We start from the raw sequence: 18,178 nt of genomic DNA on the forward strand, positions 1-18,178 counted from the left end.
GGACTACACAAAGGGGGAGCATCGTCAAGAAGGCTTGCCGAAGGGGGCGAAGAGAAGGACTCTCGATCTTCTTTGGAACCATGCAGGGATCAGCTGGATTCTCTACTTGTGAGCCTTGAAGTATTTAGGTCGGGAACATCGTCCTCACATCCTGACCAACAGCAGGGAGAGGAGGCGACGGGAGAACAGACGGCAGCGAACCAGAATACCGAAGAAGCCAGTGAAGAGACACCGGCAGAACTGTGGGACGTAGTTGAGGGACACGGTGCTGGTAGTGGTGATGCTGCGTCAGACGAATTGAGGAGACGGAGAACGCGGAGAGCAAAATGGAGATCGTATGCTGAGAGTCTCCAGAGGAAGGAGCGGGAGAGGCAATGGAGGGAACTAGAGCAGATGAGAGAAATGCAACGGCAGTGGACCGGGGCGAACCAAGCGGAAGAAGAGGACAAGGGACGAGTACACGAAGAGGCCAAGACGGGGACAGATGACGGGGCTTCTGGAGATCGGGAGCCTATCTATGTCAACCTAAAAGAAGCCGTGGGGCACCCAGGGGACAACGAAGTTTTCGAAGGTCCGCCGCCTCTTTATGTCAACGTACAAGGAACCGGGGAAGGTCTCCAAAGAACGGCGGGGAGATTGCGAGAGAGACTGCAGGCAGTGCAAGAAGGGGAGGAGACCACAAAGAGCATTGGAGAACAGCAGGAGACGAGGTTAAAAGCAGCCGAAGCGGAGAAGGATGAACCTAAAACTAGTGAGAAGGGAACGGGGGCACTCGGTCAACTACGAGGAATGCTTGCTTCGTCAGTCCCTCCACACGAAACGCCAACGTCTGAAGAAGCAAAAGTCCGTGTCTCATGGCCGCCGGGACACCAGGAACCCCAAGAGAAGACAGAGAGCACTGATGCAGCGAAGAAACCAGAGAGCACTGAGGAACCAATGAAGACAGAGGGCGGTGGTGAGATGAAGAGCTTGGGAACATCGGGGCAAACCAACGGGGAGGGAACTGCTGTTTTCCCAAAGCCATCAAAGAAACGTGTCGTGCATATGAGCCTTTTTTTTTCCAGACCCCGTCAACAAGAAACTAAGCCTGAAGTAGACGCCGGAGTGCGGAAAGAGGAAGAAGATGAAGGAGAGTCGACAAAGAGCAGCATACAAGCAAAGAAGGAGACAGCTGTCGGGGTGGAAATTGACTCTCGTACAACTATTGACGAGGAGTGGAAAGAGTTCGTGGATCTAAAAGCACGGGTGGCAGGGACAAAGCAGACACGGGACGATACAGAAGCACAAGGCCATACCGATACACGCACTCTTGTGTCGGGAGGGGGGGAAGCTCATGAAACAGCGAGAGAGAGCAGCGACGACGAGATGAGAACAGAGGACAGGGCAGACGAGATGACGACGACGGATTCAGCGGGGGAGACCGGATCGGGGGAAGCTAGTGGTGGTGAGTTAGAGCAAGCGCGACAGAGACTAGCGCAAGCGCGAGCACTCGTCGCAGCTCTTCGGAAGAAGCTGGATGCAGCACAGGCGGAACTGGACGACGTGACCCTGCGCGAGCGACAAATCCTCGAAGCCGCAGAGGCGCGATCGCAGCAGCGAGCTCGTCAGACGAGGTCTAGGTCGAGGTCAAGATCGAGGACGAGGACCTTGAGCAAGACCCTGATGTTTCGATGGAGTAAATGGGACAAGGGAGATGAGAAAGAGGATGAAACGTAGATGTATGGATAGGCAGGATATGAGGTCGTATAACCGTATTAAAAGACGACTAGGAAGTCGGAAAGACAATGTGATCATAGAGGAGGAAGCTTGAGTCAAATGGGCACCTTTCTCTTCTTTGAAACGATCGTTTCTTCATTTCAATTTCTCTCCTTGTCTTCTTGATACGGCTCGTCATCCTGGTGACGTTAAGAGGAAATCCGTTCTTCCATTGTTTCTTATATGGGAAGCGTCTTCTCTTGCTGCATGTGCAGTAGAATCGTGTGTAATATGCGCTTGCTCCGGCTCCGTCCCTCTCTACCTCACACAAGCATGACAAAGGGCAAGGAAATAGTCGAATCCTTTACGTAGGACGCCCCATGCGAAGAAGCCGGCGAATCTGCAGTTCTCAGTGTGTGAGGAGAAAGAAAGAAGAGACACTAGAGAGTTAGATGTTTGTTGGTCTTTTTTCTTTATCAGCTTCATTGCATCTCTCGTGTCTACGTCGTCTTCGTGGTTCATCAGCGAGAGGAAGAAGATGGGGGGTGGACAAGAGCCGGGATGGTTGTTTTTATCGTCCTTCCTTGCGTAGAGTGATGTACTATGCCGTCTTCGGTCGTTTTTCCGATCCTTTTGCAAAAGATCCATCCTCGTCGTGAGGTTTTTATTTTTTCCCCTTTTGGTGGTTCTTTTGAATCGCATTATCGCATTATCTATTGTTTTATTTTCCTCGTACCTATCCATCCGTCTATCCCCGAGTGTGTTTTGCCCTCCCTTTTCTTATGGCGGAGATGTTATCTGTTGGCCTTTTCAAGAGAGGGAGAGAGGAAGAAAGAAGGGAAAAAGGGAGGGGGAATCAGTGTTTGAGGGGAGACAGTCGAAACGGCAGGCAGGCAGGTAGGCAGCACGCGACCGCGATGAACGAACGCATCGATCGCTTTGGGCGGTTTTATTTTTCTTTGTGCCTCGTCGACATGCGTGCATCTGCGATGGATCCCGTCCGATCATTTCTTTTTATCTCTCCCCAGTCGGCTGTTCTTCAGCCTTCAGCATCAGTTTAAGAAGATAGATAGACATAGAGATTGTTGACAGGACCACCCATTACTGAGTGGAGCAGCTGTTTGCTTGTTGGTAGAGCCGAGGGGGGTTTGATATGCTATCATCTTGCCTGTCTGTTTATAGCCGCAGAGAGGAAGGGAAGCGGATTCTGGGGTGCTTGAATTTGTCCCTTGGCGGCATATCAGCTGTCGGATTTCAATAAACTTAGTAGGGCGAACGACAGAGCGTAAAGAGAGTTGCAGAGAGTGCTAGCGGGACAACAGATGGGGGCATATCTGCGGTGTTTTCCAAGGCAGTTCGCCAGTACACCATCGCTACCGGCGATCGAAAAGCATTTCGACGGTGCATGAAGGGGTAGCTGCGTTGTCAGTTAGTTCGGTTTCATGAAGAGTGTTTCTTTTCCTCCCCATCCGCCTTCCTTCTTTGTCTCGGCGTTTTTCAGCAATGGATGGCCGGTCAACATCCGTCCCGAGGGAGTGCACGATTTGATTCACATCCAACCCGGAGGGAGAGATATAATGCAGGAAGAAAGTGTGTCCTATTCAGGCCGCCGTGGGTTCCATTTTAATTATGCAGACAAAAAGATAATCGTGTGAAGAGAGCGAAGGCGCTGTTTTGCTCCGAGATATCCACAAAGTTTCTGAGAGAGGCAGGAAACTAACACGTCCGGATGTTGCTCCTGTTGGACCGAACTCGCGTGCTGATAGACTGTCGCGGGCTACGAGACACAAGAGAGATCTCTTCAGAAGATATTAGTACAAACAGACTAGGAAGAGACATTCTCGAGATGGGTCTTAGGAGACTCGTTAGAGATAGCAGCTATTCCTTCGCGTTCTCAGATGGGAGGATACTTCAGGATCGGGCTGGAGAGGAGCCTTTGGAGCCGCTAGAGGGATACCCACTAACCAGCACTTTATTAAAGGCTCGCAGGCGCCAGGGATCTCTTCTAGAATGTCAGGCACTTTGATTCCTGGAACAGCGGTGTGGCGCACCTCACAAGAACACTCTTTACGTGGAGACGTCCGCAGTCTGCTAGAACTCAAGCTCGGTCTCGCCCGATGGGGTCTTTCAAAGTTTGACAACCTCTACGCTGCGCCGCTCCTCAGTTGCTCTGTTAGAGGGCACCGCTGACTGATCCGGTGCGTGGAGATACTAAGATGAACGCGTTCTTCGTCCTGACAAGGTCCGGCGGCTGCCGCCTGCGAAGAACGTCATTCTGTCTCCTCTTGCTGAGGAATCCCGTTGCTTAAGATGTCAGAACCTCTCACACAGTCCCTGCCCGTACGCATTGAGTTCCACTTGGGTCTTGAAGTATAGAAACCTTAGCAACGGCGGGGTGCTGTAACACTCGGATAGTAAAAATGTTTTGCTGATACCTGAAAGGCTTTCACAGCCTATTTCTCTCCATGGGTTATGAGAGGCTGTTCGTGGTGAAGCTCTAAGTGGGCCGCCACGACGGTGGAGTTGAACAGGAGAGCGGAGAGCAAGGCAAATTTCTGGTGTTTGTAAAGAAGGAGTCAGCGAGAAAGTAACGTAGCTGGAGTTGCGATGACAACAGGGATACGGAGCACAGACGGGGTTCAGTCCGAAAAGATCTCTCCAGTTCATCCCCCCTGTGGGTTCTAGTGTATGCAAGAATTCGGCCCAGGATTACCGCTCACAACAAGGGCCTAGTCGGGCTTGGAAGAGAGTATGACCGCTTGCCCTTCTCCGTTTTCAAAACGGTCTGAGAGCAGACTCGTGTATTTCCACTTACAACTCTAATTGATGTATGGAGGGGGGGGATGAAAGAAGCTGCATTCTTTGCGATTGAGTTTGAAGAAGCACTGAGCTCGAATCTTATTGTCAGCCGAAACACATCACTGAACGGAAATCTTCAAAGGAAAAAAGATGACTCTGAAGAGACGGAGAAATGTACAGCCGGGCTCATATGCACATAGAAATGAAGTAAAAATGTCTCTAGATGCCTGTACCTGTACAGATGAAGAAACTCCGTTCTTCTGATTCTCTGAAGCCTTTTCTGCAGTTTAGTCCGTACAAAAAGCTTGAGATATCTATTTATACCCCTTACATAGATGAGGTGTGAATGCATGACGCAGAAAAAGAGGAACCGGGGTTGTGTCTGCGAGAGACAGAGAGAGATCACCCATGTGACCTTGAAAAGAGATTCGATCCTTCATGCTAAGCATTGACTCCCCCTCAAGCTTCATTTTCATTGAGCAGAGTAAGAAAAAGGAGAGATGAAGAAGAGAACAGAGCGGCGCTCAAAAAACGGAACGAGTCAGTCCCGTCTATCAATCAACTTAGCTAGGCTTGTATCACAGCATGAACTATGATAATGACGAATCCTTATGAACTGAAGTCTTCACTCTCCGTCGCTCTTTCCATCTTATATTCCTTCCTTCTTCTTCAGTCTGCTTCTCGATCACGAGAGAAGAGAGAAGCGATTTGCACAAGCACTTTGATAGGCATAGGGAGAAACTGAAAAACCTGCGAAACGAAGAGAAAGATCAACATGAATGGGTACCATGTAAGGGTGTTTAAGAAGACGGCTTAAGCCATTCGAACAAAAAGAAAGACAAATCTTTTTGCTCTTTTCTTTAGATGATCTGAATGCCTACACATCCGGCGCCCGGCTAGGAAAGGAAAGATGAAATAGACGGATTCTTCTTCTACATTCAGCATAAATCCACCATCGCCGACTGAAGAAAGAAACCGTTCGGTGAATTAGCTGATTCCAAGCAAATCTTTAGGTTCTGTAGACACTAGCTGAAAGATTCCTGATAGAGATAGAGAGAGAAATAGAAGGAAAAAGAAAGAGAGAGACATTATATTAAGTTAACTGTGCTTGACCCCGAGAGAGTAATACATACATGTATACTCACTACGCATACATGTGGAAAGGAAGAGGGAACTGGTTCAGAAGTGTGAGGCTTACACATGTGTATCTTCCACGCCTTATGCATCTCTCTCTATACCGAGATTTCCCTCTATCCACAGATGCGCATCTATGGAGTAGATCCTGCGTACGTATTGAAGTGAAGATGAAGAGGAAATGTTCTCTTTCTATGACTTACAGTTTGACGAAGTAAGAAGAACAAGAAGTTCACCGAGTTTACAAGTGTCTGTACACCCCGCGCAGCCTGCGCTCTGAGCTTATCGAATCGGTCCTTCAAAACGCAACCAACACAGACAGAAGAACCTTCACTCAAGTGTACATACTCACTCTTCAGCTATACACCTATATACACGTATTCATAACATATATATAGGTATATACATAAAAGTTAACGTGTAGATATATGCATTTCTATGGTGGACATGTATGACTTGTAGACTGGGCATCGACAAAATGCATTGGAGAGAGACATTTTTGATAGACACGTTTCCAAAGCTGGTTTCAAAGAAGATCTTTAGAGGAGGTCCGTGTCGCTTTTCACGTACCATTTGGCGAAGAAAGAAGAAGAGAATGAAGGTGAGATGTTTCATTCTCTTCATCCCCTTCGTGAAATGAGTCTTGTATGGAGTAAGTCTCCTCTATAAAGAAAAACCATCATCACAATTCATATCTCTTCGAGGTGTTCTTTCTGGTAGATGCATTACATAGACAAAAAACTACTCATACTAGATATGCCCATATGCCCAACATATAGATACAATTATGTGTCGGTAGTAGGTAGAGCGGAAGTACGAGAGGATAGAAATGTCTTTAGCCACATTCTTTATATGCATGAAGATATATATTGAATCCCAGATGCCTACAAGCGACTTGATGAAACCACATATCTGTATCCATACATGCATATGCATGTCCTTATGCACATGCTTACACTTACATGCATATCTATATACTCTCGTACACATGAGTATTTATGGAATGATGTGAAGAAATAGTGTAAAGATGTATATACACCTCTCGATATCTCTTTTTCTGATATATCTATCGAGCTCCCACTCAATGAATGACCCCCTATACATTCGTACATCAATGTCAATCTCGGACAGCCACTACCTAGATAGAAGACTCTGCACGCAGATCTCACATCCGAGAATAAGCACTGCCTTTTACCGATCAGAAAGAAGAATAGACAGCAGCGCCGTGAAGGGTCGAGAAAGGAGAAGGAAAGGCAGGCAGGGTTATGCGATGTCTAGATCGATGTGTGTACTTACTTCTATGGAATGAAGACCATCGATCTGACGAAGAAGAAAACTTAGTGGGAATCGTAAGACAGGAAACTTCTCTGTTAGACCTTCACCTGGGAGGGCGTCTTCTTCTCCTTCTTCTCCCCCTCGTAGACTGGCTAAGACATCGTCTTTCAACTGAATGAGATCTTTCTTGAGAGCATCCATCTACAAAGGAAAAGAAGAAAAGAAACATTGATTTAAGAATGAAGAGAGAGAAAGAATGAAAGACAGATCAAAAGAGAAGAGAGACAAGACAAAGATATATGGCCTCTATCATTCAAGCTGTACAAGAAACATCTATAGATAGATATATGGAATACATGTATGCCCATAAGGAAGGTACACTCGTTCTGCTGGCGCATATACTTGCTCTCTTGACATGGTTGAAGATCTTCATTTCTATCATCCATACAGATCTTTTCTACATCTCTCAGACTTAGCTCTCTCTCTCTCTTCGTGCACTTCGAGGCGAAGGCAAGGGCCAAGCTCAGCAGACAGATCTGTATGGCTAACAGAAATGAAGAACATCAATCATATGAGGAGAAACCCAGGAATGAAAAGGACCGAAACACGACCCATCTGGATATCTTCTTCAATACACTTCACACACGTGTTTGCGCCTTTCAAGAGACGTATATGACTGTATATTCATGTGTCTATCTAAACAAAGTATATATATATATATATATGTATAGATATATATGTCACAAGTGAGACGGAGAAGGGGAACACAGGAGGGAAGAAGGAAGATACATCAGCACCCTGTGTAACAGCATCTTCAATATCTCTGTCCCTTGTATCTCCATGCACCCATTTGCCTATTTGCTTATCTGTACACTTCACCGTTCTCTCGACAGTCATTTATTGAGACCTACAAACTATGTCGAGCCCCGTTTCTATACCTTGAAGAGATCTTTCAGAAAAAGAAACGCTGCTCGAATAAAGTGGAGGAGCTGGCGAAGGAACCAGGTAAAGAAGTGCCACATGGTTTTGATAGGGTCTCCAACATCGATACCATCGTCGATTGTCCCCTGAGCGTCGCTTGTCGTTGTGTTTGTGCTTGCTTTGAAAGACGACTTTCTTCTTTTTTTCAGTTCGCTCTCCCATTCGCTTTTGATGAAAGAGAAAAACTGACGTGTAGGCTTGAAAGAAAAGATCAGCCGTCTTCCAGGAGATAGAATGACATTCTTCAATGCCATTGCAGCTGTATATACACCCGACATGACGAGGTCCAGAATATCTTTCAAGATACTCATAGCCACATGAGACAAGCTGTCTTCATCAGTTGTACGAGTCTCATCAAACGAAGACGAAGAAGACCTTACATAGGGATCTACTTCTTCGTCATCTTCTTGTAATCTTCTCTGTAATCTTCTTCGTCTTCTCCCCCACCTCTCTCCTGTCTCTTCACTTTCCTCTTTTTCTGAGGTGCTGCTGGTTTCGCTAGAAACATCATCGAGAGTCTTTTCTAGCTTCTTCCTCGCATTTAATAGCGTCGATTTCTTTTCAGCATGTCGATGCCCAGATAGGTTTCTGTTCTCCACAATTTCGTCTTCTTCGTCAGGGGGTGAAGGATCAGGAGAAGTTTTCTGTAGTGTGCTTAGCCATTCAAATACCCTAGAAGCGACTTGCTTAGGCTGCTCATGAAGACCTTCTAGAACTTCCGCCGGATCTATTGGCGACTGAGATCTACTGTCTTCAGAGAAATCGCTCGTCGCGAACTTCGACAAAGAGAAGAATAGGGAAGCACCGAAGGTGAACACCCTCGCGAGGGCATTCACACATATCTCGAGAAGTGTTGGGAGCTCTTCCCTAGTGAAAGATGACTGATTCCATAGTGCATAAGCTGAGGCGAAGAAGAAGAGAAAGAGAAAGCAACGGGAAAGAAAAGCGAAGGAGACATTTCAAGAAGGCAGATCAACATATGACTCCATACAAAACGCTTTCAGATAGATTGATATCGAACTGTCCTCCGTCCAGCTGAAAGAATGACACAGCTACGGATATGTGTATTAGTACGCATGTGCGACGTATACATTGCCCATACGTGTGCATACGTACATGAATCTACGTAGTAAAACATAGAACGACGAGCACTTGAGAACCCGGTAGAGAGGAGAGTTAAAGAAGAGAAGGATCTCTATATCCCAGTGTCACAGAGAATGAATTTATCACATCCGAGAAGTTGCCCAAGCCTTCAGGAGACAGACTGACGGCTTACAGGCCAAACAATACGTACGTTGACAAGACATATGTATGTGAGGGGAGCTGGGATTCTAAGAAGCGATCTTTTGCGCCTACATAAGAATGACAAATCTAGTGTTTTCATGCTGAGACAGACACTGTCGCCCTTTGAGGGCCATATACAATAGAGAGACACACGAGGGGAGAAAGAAGCGGAAGGAAGCGGGAAGATGGCATTCATCGGATAGACAGAATTGTGGAGTGTGCGTACAGCCGCGATAAGGCAGGGCCAATTCCTGAGACTCTGTCTGACGCTTCGACGTTACTCATACATGGATACATGACCAGTTCCCGTGTGTATCTATCTATACAATGTATTCATACATACATACATCATATACACTACCTACCATGTGCATGCTGATGCACGTCGGCGCATACATACATGTGCATACACACGATACGAAGTCTGAAGTGCATGTGAGGGTGTATTTACTCAGAGCAGCCGCTTCTTCAGGTGTCATATCCAATAAGGAAATGCTCTCTGCTTCTTCATCTATATCTTTCTCTAGCTGTCTTTTTTTCTCTTCTTTTCCTTCTAGAGACGTCGGATGAACAGTCGTTGTGTTGAGCTTGCGTCCTCCCCTCCTCTCAGTGCCTGCTTCGCCAGCATCATCATAAGAACTTCTCCTCGCTAATCGTCTATATCCCTCTTGCCGTGGGCCCTCTTGCCTTGTTGCCGAAGCAGCGGGAATGTCATGTTCCACGAGACGAGGAGAGTTAGGAGAAGGATCTCTATGATCTTCATCGATACTCTCACGACGAGGCTCCCCAGCGGCGGTCCTTCCGTCGCTGCTGGTGGCTCTCTTCGTACCAAGCTTTTCTCTCCTTAGACGTGCTAGTTGTCTTCGAGGATGCTTAAGCATAGCTTCAGTGGGCTCATACACACACGCAGTTAGTACGGGAGAGAAGGGAAAGACAGAGTCCCACGTTATACATATCTTCCAGACACGTCTGCATGCACGAGCAAGACAAAGAAGTTCAGAGAGGAGAAACAAGAGGAAGTTTCTGAGTAAAGACATTTTGCTTAGATCCGACCAAAGAGCCTGGAGTATAGGACACCGGTAGCATTTTCCTCGCTTCCTTCCGTTTCTTCTTTTTTCTTGACCAGAGTATGTCTCTTCTTCAGGGGTAGAGGGGTCACCCCCGAAAGTAGGAGAGCAAGATTCAGAGAGAACAAAGTAATGACAGTTCTTTCTGAGGTCTGTTTCTTCTTCGTCATCTTCGGAAGTCGACGGAGCTTCTCGATTCTTCTCCTCTCGATGATCCTCTGTTGTCCCGGGGAACCCCTTCGTTCCCGATGTCGGTGAGAGAAGATCATCCAACCAGCCTTTCCTCCCAGGTGACGACCTCCCGACCTTTCTACTCCTTCTTTCTTCTAATTCTCCTTCCTCTCCGTGCTGTTGCTTGGACGACAAGAATGCAGGGCGGATGTCTCCTTCATTGGCATCGACAAAAACTTCATCCTCTTCTCTTTCATGCTGTCGTTCTTCTTCTTCTTGCTGGGAGGAACCGTCTCCTTGCTTAGGTTCGGGCGGGGGCACAGGAGGAGAAGGGTGCGAATGTGAATAGAAGGCATGGGAAGAAGAAGAAGAAGTAGAACAAGAAGAAGGCGGAGGAGGCGAAGAAGTGCTAGGTGGATTTCCTTCAGAGCTCTCAAGATGATGACTCTCCTCCTTCTCTTTCTGGTAGTTGACAGCAGTTTCCTCTGCCATCTTTAGAGTAGGTGTCAGGGGGCGGGGTACCACTTGATCGCTGTCTTGCTTTTTATTGGCTCGATGATCTTGACCGGTGGCTTTGGTATCTACGAACTCCTTTGATTGAAGAAGCTTCTCTGAAGGAATGTCTTCATCCGCCTTGTCAACGGGGGTATCCATCTTACTATGTTCTAGTAATTGTTCCTGCTTATGGGGGCCGTCCACTTCTTTTCTCTTTCCTGGCTTCCCGTCGCTCTCAGACCGTGGCATAAGAGATTCGCTTTTCCGGCCCCCCGTTTCTTCTTTTCCACTTTTCCCCTCTCCTGTTGGCGGTTTTCGAGATGTGTCTACAGGACTTTTGGTCGAAGAAGAGCCGGACTTGGAGCTCTTATCATGATGGTGGTGTCGGCCCGCCGTACGCTTGAAGACTTTCTTTGTGGAACTAAAAAGAGAATGTCCCCCTGACTCAGTTGATGATGAGACTGGTGCTGCATGCGCTTTTTTATCCTCATCGCCATCGTCGTGTTCATCGTTTTCCTTGTCTTTGCCTTTCCTGTCGTCCTCAATCTTTTCAGCAGATAAGGGCGCACGTGAGGAACTCATGCTGCGCTTTTTTGAATATGGAAAGGAAGAAGGACGATGATAAAGAAGAGGAGGAAGATGAGCCGGAAAAAAAAATGTGACTCGGCTCGGGAGGACAAGTAGTATTCGAATGATGACCACTTACTGAGGCATCACCGGAGAGTAAAGTGCTGGCCGAGCCTTCACTTGAGGAAACGACGTGCCCTGTTCAGCGTGGCTGGCATTGGGAATCCACACAAACGCAATAGATGAGTCTTCGAGTTGGTTGTGTTTCAGGAGAAGTGTGATTTTTTCAACTCGCTTTCCCGTTGAAGACAGACTCCCTGGGTCAGGACGTCGCCTGTTTCAAGACGCAAAGCAAAAATTTGGTAAGACGGGCGGAGAGTCGCTTTCTCCTAGAGCAAGTGATGCCAGTTTACACAAAAAAAGAGAAGTTGTCCTTTCTATCATCAAGAGACTTGAAGTGATGACAAAGATCTACTATCATGACGCGACCAAAAGAAGCTGAAACACCCAAGGCGTGAACACGCCCAGCCAATACACTGTGACATAAGAACAGTTGGAGCTATGATCGGGGGGTCGCAAGAAGAGGTATGAAGAGAAAGAAACACGTCGTCAGATACAGGGCTGCAAAAAATAAGGTCTCCGCAGGGACGACCATCAAAGCGACAGCCCATGCCCGACTAAGGCTTTGCCGGACTTCTTGGCTCGCGCACAGTTAGTTGGAATAGCAGAACCGCGAAGAAGAGAGTGTGAGTATCTTCATTTCGAATGCAGAAGACACAGAAGGGTCCGCGACGCCATTGGGGGAGATAAAAGAGAACGATCCGAAGTATCAAACACACACCAGCTGGCGAATATCACCCTCGTTCGGGCAGCCGGGAACGAGACGCCGTCGATGATAGGCGAACGCACGCCTTGTCCGGGCGGACGGGCACTCGCGTTCCCCCTGATGATGTGCGTGCGTGGAACCAGCCTGTCCTGCCAGCTGCCGTGAGGTAGGAGAAAGAGTAAATGCTCTTCTCCTGCCTCAAAACGTCCCAGCGACGTATATCCTCTCAGTTAGTGACACCGGAAGAAACAGATTGGATAAAGAATGGTCGCTTTCCATTTTTCCTCAGAGTTCTTCACAGTCCTGCGCCCCCGTCACCGTCAGGCAAGTTCCTGTAGCGGCCGGCCGAATGTCAGGCAGGTGGCGGGAGGGTTCAAGATGTAGGGAGCAGACTGGTGCAGGAATGCTAGCAACTGGGCAAGCTTTCTTCCCCGGTGTATGTGGATCAGTCCGCAGTGCTCAGCTGAAGAAAGTTCCCTCCGGGGTCTTCGGCAGTTACAAGCACTGGCACACCACCAATGAGCATGTACGAAGAACCTGGAAATAGTCACCCATGCATGGCGTGGCGCCAGCGGCGACGCTTTAGCCTGTTGCTGAGTCTGAGTAAAGTGACACATCCAACCGCTTCAGTCCCTACGCAGCAGCCAGGGCATGTTCTGGAGTGGGAGCCCCGAAAAGCACCGAGAGCAGGTACGGGGGAGAAATCTTTCTTGTAGAAAGGTGTTACGACTGTCTTCCCTCCGAAGGAATGAGAACTGTGACTCCCCCGAGATGAACGCACCCCATAGCAGAAGTAGAAGTACTCTCGAGCTACATATACGTAAGCCACCGGTACGATTGTAGCCGTTTTTTCCGGCCTGCTTCCTGAGAGGACAACTTTGTCTTCTGTAAAGAGCCTCTCCTCGAGATAAGTTCTGCGACCGTTGGTGAGCACACCTGCGTTCGGGAGCAACAAAGTCACTGGAACTTGTCTTCCAGATGTGAATGTAAGGGTTTCCTGAGACACCGCATAGGCAGCAGTACCCACGGTGAGTCACTGCGACATCGATTTCCCAGCGGCGTGCTTCCTTTCTGTACGCCGTGTCGGGAAGCAACTTCCGAAGTAGCATCTTCTGATGCGACGACATGGATACGTATCTCACCGGGGAGGGCTCTTGATGCAAAAGACGCAGAAAGCAGAGCTGAGCAGGAAGACAGCTAGCACGAGCGTGCGGCACGAGATCCTTTCTGAATGAACCCTCTGGAGACAGCGGATTCTTTGGAGAGTTTCACGGACTTCCGTCCTTGTGGCCCGCTGAGTCTCTTTACACAGGGGCAGACACACGCCGAGACTAGACGCGCGGTTGCTACTGACGCGACCTTGAGGAGTCGTCGGTGGAAGAACGAAGCCTGAACCGATCCCCTTGGCAGTGGACCAGACAGTCTGAAATGGAAGCATGCTCGGGCTTCTGGCACACCAGCACCTGTGGCAGTGATGACTAGTAGTTGTTGCCGATGGTTCTTTGACGAATTTTTCAGGTGCCCAACTGCACTATGTGTAGAAGAGGTTAGTCAGTATAGTGTACCCTGTCCCTGCAGGGCGCCGTATCGCTATCGCACTGCGAAGGTGACCCACATTTCTTGAGTTTTTTGTCGGAATGAGTCGTAAATATATTGTTCAGAACAGACTGCTGTCAGGGGCGTGAAATGCACCTTCGAAGGACCTCCTCCGTGTGTCTTTGAGAAGTGACATTTCGCGCAAGTGTTTTGCTTGCTCTCCACGCAGGTTGGTCATTCTTTTCTTGTCGCGTCCCAGTTCTGTATGCATAGCACGCGACTCGTCCGAGGTGTCGGAGACAATAGCCGTCTGGCTATTTCAGCTGGAGGCTGCTGGTCGAGAATTCTGGCCGTGTGTTACGTCGCACAGCTGAATCAGTTAGCCTCGTCGTACAAATCCCTGTTTGCTTTTGTTTCTTGCCGATCGGCCAACCTCTCGGTCCCCAATGCCAGCGCGTGCCTCGGGAAGAAGACAGCTCTCTCTGTGTGGAAGGTCGCTATAGCAAAGAACTTCGTGCTCCTTGCACTCTTATCTCGCAGCCCGAATTTACCGAAGTGCATCGAGAGTTCGCACCGTTCCGTGCCATTATTCCGCTGCTACTCCCATATAGGACACACATCACATTTCGGCCTTGCATCTGCATCTTCCATTGCTTCGGGCACAACAATGAGAGATCAACGTGCTCTTACAGTAGGAGAAACCTTTCTCTGTTGTTATCTTCTTTTACTTTTCCTCGTACTTCGCACGAGTGGCTGCGCTGACCATTCATCCGTAGATGATTTCGAGTCTAGGCGGTCCCTTCAGCGACGTCGACTGGAGGTGGACCCATGGGTGGAAGCGGATCATCCCGCTCCTTTCCCCGATGAGCATGACGATCACCGTATCAAGACAAACCGACCTCCCCCAGAGAGAAGCCCGCCGGCATTTGACCGGCTGGACGAGATCTTTCTGTCTACCACCTCCAATGGAGTCTCCGGACAGGTCAACGCGAGAGGTGAGGCCGCCGTACGTGCTGGCTCACCATCTCACGAAGAAAGTCAGCTGCGCTGGTGGCCATGGGCAAGCAGCGGTTTCGGGCCAACGTCGTGGAATGCGCGCGGGATGCGCCTCGGGAAACCTAGTCATGAGAACTTAGATCCTAGCGTGCACTGCATTGACAGCGACCACTGTGCTCGTGTAGCTGAGATGATAAAGAACGACATGAACCCTGCTGCGGATCCGTGCTCCGATACTGAGGAGTACTACTGTGGGGGTTGGAAAAGCCGCACGACGTTGCCGGCGGATGAAAGTGCATGGACTTTGTCTTTCGATACACTGGCCCGGGACACCCGGGAATACCTCAAAGAAAGACTAGAAGTAACGAGCTGTACGGACATGGAAACCCACCTTCGGAGACAGACAGAAACGGGAAACACCACTCTAGCTGAAGGCCCCGAGTTTGACGAGTGGGATACCCTTGCCACATGCATGTATGAAGCCTGTATGGACGAGGAGGCCATTGACGCGCGGGGAGCTACGCCCCTGACTGCTCGGATGTTCGACGCGGATGAATCCGGTGCCGCGCCGTTGGACTTCCTCGTTGATAGGGACTTTGTACACGAGGCAGCAGCGTTCAAGAACTCCACAGAACGGGATGCCGTTGTTGTTGAACGCCTCCAAGGTGTCTTCCAGAGGCTGAAGGACATACTCTTCTGGTCTGCGTACGTCGGTCCGAACGAGCTGCACCCCGACCAAGGCCAGACTCTGAGCATCGGAAGCCTGAAGCTAGGGCTTTCTTACCATTTCTACAGTGAGGATCACCTAGATTACCAGGAGTACTATAAACAGCATATTGCAAATATCTTGGAGATCTTCGAGAGCCACTTGTCGCAGACCCACCAATCATTGATGGACCGCGGCAGAGAGCGCAACCCAAACCTTGCCCGTAGCTACTCGGAACGGGCCCAACGAATCTTCGATTTTGAAAAGGACCATCTGAGAACTCTTGTCCTCTCACCCGAGGAGAGCCGGAAAGTAACTCAGTACACACATGAGATTACGTACGGCGAGCTGACGGCCAGCACGGAATCGTTAAACGTGGCTGCCCTCTTGCACATGTACCTGGACTTGCTTCCTCGAAGTGGCTCCAAGATTAGTGGAATTTCATTCGCCGCTGATGGCACAGCCGTTATTGACGACGGTCTGGTTCTGCTTATTCATGAAAAAGACTACTTCCGTAAGCTCGAGAAGGTCCTAAACGAAGCCGACTGGGCAATGCTTCATGACTATGTACTCTACAAAGTGGTCCGGAGCGACGCCAGCCTGCTTTCAAAGGATTTCCGCGACGAGATAAAACGGTACTCAAAGCAAGTGACGAAGGCCGAACCGCTACCGCGCTGGCGCACTTGCTTGGCCGCTGTGCCTCAGTGGGTCTTGTCGAGGCAGTATGTCTTAGCGAAGTTCGATCGCCGAAAGAAGGAAACCGTCCAGCAGATGGTTAGGGGAATCAGAATAGCGTTTGGAAATCTTTTGCGGGAGTACACGTGGATGGACAAGGCCACTCGTGACGAAGCACTTGTGAAGCTTGCCGGCATGGAGGAGAAGATTGGGTTCCCTGACTGGCTGCTTGATGACTACGAGAAATACTTCACGAAATACTACGGAGACAAGTATGCAGCGCTGCGCCACGCTCATTCCCACTTCGACATTCAATGGCATCTCGGACTCGAGACCATTAGGTCCCAGCTCTCTGAGTTTGGGCAACCCGTAGACCGGCAGGAATGGGCTATGAAGCCACACTCTGTGAACGCCTACTTTTCTCCTTCTCAAAACGAAATTGCATTTATGGCAGCTGTACTCCAAGAACCGTCCCTTTTTGTTGCTGACCCGAACGGCTGGCGGGGGGAACAGGTCGTGATGAAAGCGCTCAGTTACGGAGCTATTGCAGGTGTGATTGCCCACGAGGTGACGCACGGATTTGATGATATGGGAAAGGAGTACGATGCTGAAGGTCGCCTCAGGAATTGGTGGACTCCGGAGAGTGAGGAAGGCTTTCGCGAGCAGTCCTCGTGCATTAGAGAGCAGTACAGCGGATACAGCGTGCTAGTCGAGAAGGACGAAACAAACCGGGAAGGAAAAAAAACTCAGGTTACAGTTCGCGTCCGTGGTGACCTCACCCTCGGAGAGAACATTGCTGACAACGGCGGGGTTCAGCTGGCCTGGGAGGCTCTGAAGCTCGAGCTGTCTCCTAAGGAACTTGCCGCGCGGCCTCTTCTTGGTTACGGAGTCACTTTGACCACAGCCCAGCTGTTCACTTTTTCCTGGGGGCATTTCTGGTGTGAAGTCGCACTTGATAGCCACATTCGCAGACAGGTAGAAACCGATCCCCACAGCCCTGCGAGATTCCGGATTCAGGGCCCCCTTGCCAACTTCGCTCCCTTTGCTGACCTACAAGGGTGTCCTGCCAACAGTACAATGAATCCGAGCAGAAAGTGTAGAGTATGGTAATAGGACAGTACGGACTGTTCCTGAGAGCAGGCTGTACGTTGGCTGTACGGAAATGTGAGCAGCTGGCGGCGTGCGCCATTGCCTCCCCGATGCTCAGGTAGCCATGGCTCTTGGGAATGGACTTTGTAGACTCCTCTTGCCCCTAAAGGCATCTTATTGTTGTGTTAGAGCAGCTGGCAAGTGCGAGCCCCCACAGGCGTTGTTCTTCGCTAGACAAAGACGGGCGGGCCACCCTTGCACCGGCAGCTGAACGTCGCTCGTAACAGTGACAATACACTGGCGTCTCCGCGGAGAACGGAAGTACACCCAGCTGCGCGATGCCGGATCAGGCAATCGGGTGTCTTATCTTTAGCCTTAGCTTGGTACACCGGTGTCTGCTTGTCTCCCCCAAAAGGGACGATTCTCTTTTTGTTGGGGAAGCAGCCGGGGAATGCTCTCCGTATGTGGCTGCGTGATCGTCTCGCTAACTATTGCGGTCGAGTCGAGGAGGTCCGTTTACCCAGCTTAGCCGCAATGACGTGACGCAACTCCTGTGACGTATCGAAGACAATACATCGTAGTGTTCTCTTTTGACCCAGGGAACACCAATATCATCGGCCCGTTTGCCGAACCGTATGCCCCAACCCGGAAGTTCATAAAGCAGTCACTCGTGACTGGGACTCACATTAGCTCTATTCTCAACGCTGTCCAGGCCTCATTTTAACAACCAGAGCCCACGAGGATCGTACTGCTACAGATGAAGCGCGTCCACCCGAATGTAACATCCTTCCTTCACGCGTAACAGTGGCCAGCAGCACCTTCCAGGTGGTCTCAGCATGACCGGGTTCCGCTCCTGTCCTCCGCACTGCCATGAAGCGCGGG

The 18,178-nt window shown here is 49.5% G+C and overlaps 3 protein-coding genes across 3 annotated transcripts; 2 read left to right on the top strand and 1 right to left on the bottom strand.

The window, feature by feature from the left end:
- Positions 1-36: 36 nt before the first annotated feature.
- Positions 37-3,434, top strand: CSUI_001918 (uncharacterized protein; the record flags this gene model as incomplete). Its single annotated transcript, XM_068062121.1, has 1 exon — positions 37-3,434. A coding segment is annotated over one exon (1,680 nt), but the record flags the coding sequence as incomplete, so codon positions are not given.
- Positions 3,435-4,361: 927 nt separating this feature from the next.
- On the bottom strand, positions 4,362-12,645 carry CSUI_001919 (uncharacterized protein). The gene is made up of 6 exons (XM_068062122.1): positions 9,620-12,645; positions 7,842-8,785; positions 6,925-7,104; positions 6,199-6,291; positions 5,832-5,924; positions 4,362-5,244 (listed from the first exon to the last, which is right to left on the bottom strand). Exons 1-6 carry the CDS (start codon positions 11,481-11,483, stop codon positions 5,164-5,166), a joined length of 3,255 nt encoding a protein of 1,084 aa, XP_067925899.1. The 5' UTR covers positions 11,484-12,645; the 3' UTR covers positions 4,362-5,163.
- A 1,111-nt stretch (positions 12,646-13,756) lies between these two features.
- Positions 13,757-17,953, top strand: CSUI_001920 (peptidase family m13 protein). The gene has a single exon (XM_068062123.1). The coding sequence runs from the start codon at positions 14,096-14,098 to the stop codon at positions 17,315-17,317; it is 3,222 nt and encodes a 1,073-aa protein (XP_067925900.1). The 5' UTR covers positions 13,757-14,095; the 3' UTR covers positions 17,318-17,953.
- The last annotated feature ends 225 nt before the right edge of the window (positions 17,954-18,178 follow it).

Source organism: Cystoisospora suis, assembly GCF_002600585.1.
Source record: "Cystoisospora suis strain Wien I chromosome Unknown contig_793, whole genome shotgun sequence".
Classification (NCBI taxonomy): domain Eukaryota; phylum Apicomplexa; class Conoidasida; order Eucoccidiorida; family Sarcocystidae; genus Cystoisospora; species Cystoisospora suis.